The following is an 8,772-nucleotide window of genomic DNA, read 5'->3' as shown; positions in this document are numbered from 1 at the left end:
TAAATGTATGCAAAGAAACATTATCAAAGAAAATTAATAAAATCCATATTGAGATAATTTTATAGAAAATGATTGAAGTTTTAACCCAAGAAAGGACTTTCTTATTTTCATATAGCTTAGCATAAGAACTTGTCAATCACGATTAAGCGTCTGGAATCGGAATCCCTTTGAAATGCAGCTGTTTCTTCTTTAATTGTGGCAGTGGACTCCAAAGAAAAGAAAGGTCTGGACTTAAAGATGAGCAAGGAATACAAACTAGCTGTGGATTAGCGGTGGAGTGCAAAGGTCGCTAATTACACTAAGGCGTTCCCAGACACAGGGAGAACATTAAACAGGTCATCAACCAAACTGGGGAAACAGACCTTGTCTTCAAAAATGTATCTTCAAGTGACAGATTTTGAGACACAAATCAGAAGCTTTTTTTTTTTTTTTTGTTAGCAGGGTGGGAAGAACAATGGGGAAAAAGTGTTTTCTAGCACAGAGGACAGTAGTAGTAGAAGAGGCTCCAGAAGATGGCACTAGAATATTCTACTAGCCGTAGACAGGAAAGTAACGGACCCCATGAGTCAAGGATTGTTTCTTTCTATTTGAAATCCTCACCATAGTTTTGATAAAAAAAAAAAAAAAGCCTGGGACACATTGGCTTTGTTAGTAGGGAGGTCCCCAACTCGCTGTGTTTTAAATTAAAAAACATGAGAAAAGGAGGAAAAAAATAGCGGTCTTCATAGGCAATTGTTAAATCCCTCACCAGGTGCCATACTGAATCAGTCTTAGTTGAAGATTGACGCTCGCTACCCACTGAATCGAGGAGATGAAAGAAAAATGAAGTTTTGTTTAGATCTATGTATTGGCCAACTAGTCCACCATTACTTCTCTTAAAAGAATGGTCATACAACTTTTTGATACTGCTGGCGGTTTGTTAGAGATGTAACTCCGATCCTTATTTTTTGCATTAGGGAGGCTCAAGGCCAATCCTGTTGTATCTCCTCATAAGCTTTACTGAATTGGCCCAAAGACTGAAGGAGGGTCTTAAAATGGAAACATTCCGGCAGTGCTGTTTTCTTTCTAAGACCAAGGTAACTGGAGTATGGTAGAAAAAACTGCACAAATTTAAAGTTTGTGGTGTGGATTTTTACCTTTTTTCATAGCACTAGAGTTTATCTAGTGTTATGCACCTGTTCAAGATCCATGTCACATGTTAGGCTTTGCAGATGGCCCAGTGTGATCCCATGTGAGAATCTGCTTGGGCCTATATAAGGCTCAACAAGACACATACACCTGTGTTTTGGTATTAGACTTTAGAATTACTAAGACTCTGGATGTTTCCCTCCTGCCAGTGGTTTTCAGCATCCTGCCTGCTTGGCTGTGGTCCAGCACCTGCCAGCGGTTTCCAGCTTCCCAGCTGCCTGTATTTTCCTGGACGTTTCCCACCTACTTGCCTGCGGTCTCCTTGACGTCCCTCACCTGCAAGCGGTTTCCAGTATCCCACCTGCCTGCTGTCTCTTGTACGTTTCCCACCTGCTTGCCTTCGGTTTCCAGTCCCTCTGCTGTCTGTGATCTATGTGCTCTAACTGCTACACCGACGCCCATGTTCCCACCCAGACCCTATATATTTACACACACACACACACACACTTGCCCTTGAGACTAGAGCTGCTCCTCCAATCGGAGCAGTGTCACCCGCTGGTTTCATGACATGAGCAATGTCATGGGGCTACTGATCGGTTGCAACCTTCATAATTCCGTTTCATATTGTTTTTCATTCTTGTCTTGCTTGATAAAGACCATATGGGCCAATTTTCACTACATTACTTTGCTACTATTTTTGTCTTTAAATCTGATAGGCGGAATTAAAGGGCCGGATTCATCATTGCCTTTGCGCCTGTTTTTGCCTTTGCTTGTTTGCATTCAATTCACTATTCTATTTGCACCTGTCTTTTTTTCTCCTCTTTGTTAACTAAGTTTAGCAGTGTTTTCCCCGCAATTCATCAACTGCAACTTTTTAAAAGAAAATTAAAAAATTTGATGTAACTCCACTCCAGAGCCAGTTATGGGCGGACCAATTTGCGAGACTCTGATTTATTGGCCAGGTCAGTAATCTTTGGACCCGAAACTTGTGATCCTCTTACCTTCCAGGATCCTAGGAGCAGCTTTTGATTAGCCGAGCTGGTACAACGTCATCATTGCGATTCGATGCAAAAAGAACATAGCGCTAGGACTGGCTAATCAGAAGCCATGTCGGGGATCCCGGGACGTAAGAGATTCACAAATTTTCAGTCCAGAAGACACAAAGAATACAGGCTGATGGACAGGAGTCCCACAAATCAATCTGCTCAAGAATAATTTTTATCATTTATGCAACACACAGGGGCAATTAATAATAGGTTGTTCAACCCCTTTAAAAACTTAAAGAAAACACATGGGCATGATTTAAAAAAAAAAAAAAACCAAGAAGAAGAAGGAAAACATGCACTAAAGAAATGAAATTGGGTTGACATGACAAGTTTGGCTACTCAAGCAAATCTCTGGTGAGACTGCGCTCATCTGGATAATGTATAGAGATTTAATAGATGGTGATTATTCTGTGCGGTGGTGTTCCTAGTACAGCATAGATCTTTCTTTGACTTCTAAATATGATTAGTAATGAAAGCAACTGACCACGTAGCACACATCGGCTACTATAGAGGAGAATTTTTCCAATTTATGATTTAATTGGATCTACTCCAAGTTTAGCCTGCACCTGGTGTCTTCTTTTTTTCAATGTGCATGCCATTGCTCTAAACATAGAGAACCCACAGTCCATAAAGCAGATGCAAAAAGTAAACTCTGAGCTAAAAAGTTGTCATGAAGTGAAGCCTACAAAAAGCACACATAATATGGATGTTACAAATGAGAAGAAGCACTCATACTCAGAAATCGTGTCTCCACTGTGAAAACAATCAATCCTGAAAGTTGAAAACTCTTCCTTGGGAGAAAAGTCTTTCTTGGTGGTCAGACACTGGTCACCATGCAGCAATGCAAATATTCAATAGTCCAGCCTGTTAACATTTACAGACATGAAATTATGTAAATCAATGAGATTTAAAGTTTCTTTTATTGTCCTTCCGTTTTTAATGGGACCATTAATCAAAGAACGATCTGGACATGACAGGTGCTGGAGCCTTGGAGTTCCAGATATAGTAATCTGCCGAGATCAGTTCTCGCGCTGTGAAGGAAAAAAAAGAGTGCGAGATTATACAGGTCGGGGGATAGTAAGTAAACCCCCCCCCCTCCATTACACTAGCCTCAACTAATGAAGGTGGCTCAAACAGGTAAAACTGTAGTGTATTGGCATGGAGGGAAGTGTCATTAGAAAATTACATAGAATTTGAAATTAGGTTTTTATTATAAACTTGTTTTAAATTTTCGGTGATACTTTTTACTATACAGATAAAAAAAATAAATCTTGAAATATTACATTATATACACTGACCACCAGACCAATCACAATGAACATCCCGTTGTTCTCTATAGTCTGTCAGCTTCGCTGTACAGACTGGGAGATAATGAGCAGGGTCATCTCCATTTTAAGAATAGACTAAACCAAACAGATTCTCTCCTTTCCAAAGGATAGGGGATAGCTTGCTGATTGATGGACCACTGGGACCCTCAGCAATCCGGAGATCGTAGCTTTGAAGCTGCTTTTCATGGAGCAAAGGTGGACATGCTTATCCTCCGCTTCATTAGCTGTCAAATAGGACTGTCCGAAATAGCCGAGCGCAGTCCCGTTGACAATGAATGGAGTGGAGGCTGAGCATGCGAACTTCTGCCTCATTCAAGACGTTGTTCTGCAGAGCCCTTGTCTTGGGGTTCAAGAGCCCGGATCTCAGGATCACTGCAGGTCCTAGCGGACAGACCCCTAGCAATCAGCAAGTATACCCTATTGCATAGAGTGGGTATAACTGTTTTTTTCTGAGGAATAACCTTATAATGATCGCTCTACTGTACTACAGGTACAACAGATAAAGCCCCTGTATGTATCCATTTTCTGACTTCCAGAATTGTATCCATTAATTTACTTCCATTCAGTTCATCTAAGGCTGGTTTCACACTTGCGTTTCAAAACGCATGCGTTTTTTTTAAAAAAACGCATGGTGTAAACACGTGCAAACGCTGCGCTTTTTTGACGCATGCGTTTTTGCATGTGGTGGAAAAAACGCAGCGTTTTGACGCGTTTACATGCGTTTTTTAAACGCATGCAGATAAATGTGTGACAGCTGCCAATCATCAAAATAAAGTAAAAAACCCACTATAAACAGAAAGAGCTAGGGTTAGGGGTAGGGTTAGGGGTAGGAATCCTAACCCTTCCCCTAACCCTAAAGGGATCCTAACCCTACCCCTAACCCTACCCTTAAAGGGATTAGGGTTAGGATCCCTTTATCAATTTTATGGTGTGGGGTGGTTTATCAGTGTGTTTTTAAAAAAAAAAAAAAAAAAAAACGCATGCGTTTTTAACCCATGCAAACGCATGTGGTTAAAAACGCATGCGTTTACATAGACAGCAATGCATTTTTTTGCCGCAAAAAAACGCATGTGTTTTTTTGCGCCAAAAAAAACTACATGTTGCCTTTCTGCAACACAACGCATGCAGAAAAAACCGCATGCGTTGCAAACACGTGTCAAAACACATACAAAATAACGCATGCGTTTTTAATGTTAAATATAGGGGGAAAAAACGCATGCTTTTTTTGCGTTTTTTACCGCAAAAAAAAAAAACGCAAATGTGAAACCACCCTAATAAAGAATTTTTTTTTTTTAAATCTAATAAAACTAAATGTAAACACAAAACACGTTCTGTATATTCTGCAGTAGAAGCAAAAGTTAAGAAAATCTTGCTTATGCTCTTTGCCGACTTGCCTATTAGCACGAAAAAATGGAGAACAATCAAGAGTTAATATAAAATGGCTCTTACAGGTCACAATCTTTGGCTTTGCCGTTGAGAAGACTTGGATCGAATGCTGGTCGGTGTAACATCCCGTCAGACTGTAGTCTGGAATTCTGTATAAAAGCTATGGACACGATCTGGAGTTAGCAGCCATAAACATTCACATACATAAAGAATAAATCCTGCCTCCTACATTGTAGAAGTGTAACCAAAATTTCCTGGTTTTTAACCTCATTTATTTTAAGTGATTATATAGTGCCAATAATTACACAGCTTTTTACAGACATTGTCATCTCTGTCCCCATTGAGGCTCACAATCTAGATTCCCTATCAGTATGTCTTTGGAGTGTGGGAGGAAACTGAAGAACATGGAGGAAACCCACGTAAACACGGGGAGAAAGTACAAACTCCTTACAGGTGTCGTCCTTGGTGGGATTTAAACTCAGGACGCCAGTGAAACAAAGCATCAGTGCTAACCACTGAGATACCATACAGTGCTAACCACTGAGCCACATTTTTATTATGAAGTCCCTTTTCCTTCGCTATGTTTTAAAACAATTGCCCCGTAAAAAAGAAGGAACTGCGGAAGAAACTGTTTAATGCTAGAATTCTGGATTAAATGCACACTGCCTTCTGTGTATTGAAAAAATAAATAAATTAAATTTAACCAATTCCTATTTAAAAATGCATTATCCCAGAAACTACTGACACAGAAGCCACGCACACACAGGTGTATGGTCCTATAGACTTTTTACTGACCCCATGCAGCTCTCGACATTCACCAGTTGCAATCGCAAAACTCGTCCCCTCTGCTGATCAACAGCGCTTTAATTTTTTACTTAAATGCATGCATTTGTGGCCAAAAATAAGTTTTGCAATTGGGTTTCATTAAAAATTTTGCACTGTTTCCCTTCCATAGCTTCTGTGTTGCACTGACTAGCCAGAATGAGTTAACTGAGAATCCATCAGTGAGCCGATTATGGCATTCTGACAAGAGAGATAGTTTATAGGTCTTTTTCTGAGCTTCTCTCAGACGATTTATGACCACGTCAAAGTTGAATGTGCTGCAAAGGTAAAAATTATTTTTACCACCAAATAGATATAATAAAAAGTGACCATGCCTTCAAATTTCTTAACTCACTTTGACATAAGCTGTGTTTCCAACACAAATAGGATCCACTGGGTCGTTGGGATGTTTCTCCGAACTGAAAGTCACAGTTCCTGTTAGGGTAATCTCTAAAGATTTTGGAAACTTCTGGCCTGAAGATTATTGCACAAAAAAATATATAATAAATAAAATAAGCAAATCATATAGAAACTAGCAAATCAATATGTCCAATGAACATCTACAATATTATGTATCGAACATTATTATTTATTAAAATTCCCTATACAGGACACTTAAAGGGAACCCGTCACCCCCAAAATCGAAGGTGAGTTAAGCCCACCAGCAGCTTATCTATAGCATTCTGGAATGCTGTAGATAAGCCCCCGATGTATCCTGAAAGAGGAGAAAAAGAGGTTAGATTATACTCACCCAGGGGTGGTCCAGGTCCGATGGGCGTCGCGGTCCGATCCGGGGCCTCCCATCTTCTTACGATGACGTCCTCTGGTCTTCACGCTGCGGCTCCGGCGTATATTGTCTGCCCTGTTGAGGGCAAAGCAAAGTACTGCAGTGCGCAGGCGTCGGGGAAGGTCAGAGAGGCCCAGCACCTGCGCACTGCAGTACTTTGCTCTGCCCTCAACAGAACAGACAAAGTAAGCCTGCGCCGAAGCCGCTGCGTGAAGACCAGAAGAGGACGTCATCCTATGAAGATGGGAGGCGCCGGACCGGACCGCAGCAGGACCGCCCCTGGGTGAGTATAATCTAACTTGTTTTTCTCATCTTTCAGGATACATCAGGGGCTTATCTACAGCATTACAGAATGCAGGAGATAAGCCCCTGATGCTGGTGGGCTTAGCTCACCTTCGATTTTGGGGGTGACAGGTTCCCTTTAAAGAAAAAGTGAAAAGTGACAATAACAAGCCTCTTCCTCTTTGGAGGAGTCGGCACATGCATGCATTACACAGATATCCCATTTAAAAAGAGTTAAAAAATAAATAAAAACCATTTAGTCATGAAATATAAAAAGTAGTATGTTTGCAACGTAGATCTTTCTTCTCGGTGGAGGCTTACATTTTAATCAGATTTGGACATTTTTTTTCCTCAAGGCATGCCGTTGCTGCAGTTTGTTTTAAAAAACAAACAAACAAAAAACAAACATCTGTTTCGCTCACCCTATCTGGGTCCAGTTCGGAGTCTCCACCGCTGACATTCCAGCTAATCAGTTATAAATGCAGCTCGTGCCTCACTGATTGGCTGCAGCATTGCTGACACAAGGTCGGCACTGCAGACGATAACAGACACCGGGAGCAGCATCAGAGACTCCGTGTTGGACCCGGGGAGGATGAATAAAGCACTTAAAATTCAGCTGGAGGAGTTTTCCAGAAAACCTCTCTAATACCTTAGAAATCAGGATTCTTTATGTTAGTTTTGTATACTTTTTCTTTAGATGTTGCAACAGAAATGAGCTGGATTACGTAGTTATAGCATTATTAAAAAACAAAAAAAAGGCAAAAACTTACCTATCACCCAAACTAGAAGACTCTTTTCTTTTGATGACTCAAGCTGCCCGTGGCTTATTCTATGGTCAAAATGCTTTATCTGACCTCTGTAATACACAAGATCAGTGATGGGAGACTGAAGGACTGTAATGTAGTAACACATTCGCTTCTTTATTCTTCTATTTTTCCCCCAACTGTCCCATTGATAGCATTAATAAAAAAATAAAAGGAAAAAAATTAAGTTGTAAATTTTAATGAACCAAGCGTATAATGTAAGGTTTTTAGTACTGAATCCATAATAGGTTTTGTCCTTGTTTTACATTATATATTTGAATTGAAATTAATATCTACTCATGGGACCCCCAAAAATGTATTGTTTTATAGTTCTACTGTTTTAGCCTTTGAATCAGTGATAGAGATGTATAGTTTGTCTTATGCCTACGTGAAACTAAAAAGCACTCCTAAAAATTATTTAAAATGAATTACAATTCTCTACACTGGAAGACTAGTATCTTGATATAGTTAATGCATTACGGTATTAGAATTGGGCGGGGGAAAAAAAAAAAACAAAAAAAAAAAAAACACTAATTAACTCAAAGTTAAATGTGGATTGAAGAGTCATTTAAAAAAATAAATAAAAAGTCTGGAAATATTTACAAATTATTAAGATAAAAAAAATTAAATTCATATCTTAATTTATACTTTTTTTCCCCAGATTTGATACTTTATAATGCCATTACGTGGAAATATTATTAGCTTACCTGTTGAAAAAGGGAATTTCTGCTTCACAGTAATCAAATCCATTTTTTACGCTCTCGTGAAGCTTTAGTTTAATGGATATCTGTGCTTGAGGTCCATCTTCTGTCAACTGGTAAAAGCCTAAAATTGGTGGCACGGGTACCTGTGGAAAAAAAAACCCAAACAGTTTATGTAATTAAAATACATTATGATTATTATTACATTGACAACTAAACAAAAAATAAAATAAAGATAGAAAGTTAAATAAATGAAAAAATAAATTAAAAATTCAACACGAAATAATGTTAAGTTAAATAAAAAATACATAATAAATTAAATACAAAAAAGAATACAGTAATAAAGTTAAATATATAAAATACATAAGTAAAAATACTAAATTAAAGCTAATTTTCAATATAAAATACATAAATAAAATGAAATATAAAAAATACAAAATAATCCAAAGTTAAATACATACAAAAATAAATACAAATATAAAATAGTTA

The 8,772-nt window shown here is 38.6% G+C and overlaps 1 protein-coding gene across 6 annotated transcripts in view; it reads right to left on the bottom strand.

Annotated features, from left to right (window-relative positions):
- Positions 1–2,689: 2,689 nt before the first annotated feature.
- The window catches only part of AP5M1 (adaptor related protein complex 5 subunit mu 1), a 28,598-nt gene continuing 22,515 nt past the window's right edge, over positions 2,690–8,772 (bottom strand). For 4 of the 6 annotated variants that reach the window (XM_069733035.1, XM_069733053.1, XM_069733044.1 and 1 more), the window contains exons 5-9: positions 8,290–8,429; positions 7,550–7,722; positions 6,066–6,184; positions 4,952–5,048; positions 2,690–3,205 (exon numbers count right to left, since the gene is read on the bottom strand). In XM_069733035.1, coding sequence (XP_069589136.1) covers positions 3,123–3,205; positions 4,952–5,048; positions 6,066–6,184; positions 7,550–7,722; positions 8,290–8,429 — 612 coding nt within the window. In that variant the 3' untranslated portion in view covers positions 2,690–3,122. The remainder of the gene's footprint in view (positions 3,206–4,951; positions 5,049–6,065; positions 6,185–7,549; positions 7,723–8,289; positions 8,430–8,772) is intronic. The other 2 variants (XM_069733069.1, XM_069733076.1) reach the window with 1 other exon arrangement.

Source organism: Ranitomeya imitator, chromosome 1 (genome assembly GCF_032444005.1).
Source record: "Ranitomeya imitator isolate aRanImi1 chromosome 1, aRanImi1.pri, whole genome shotgun sequence".
Taxonomy (NCBI): Eukaryota; Metazoa; Chordata; class Amphibia; order Anura; family Dendrobatidae; genus Ranitomeya; species Ranitomeya imitator.
This window is presented reverse-complemented; position numbering and strand designations above follow the sequence as displayed.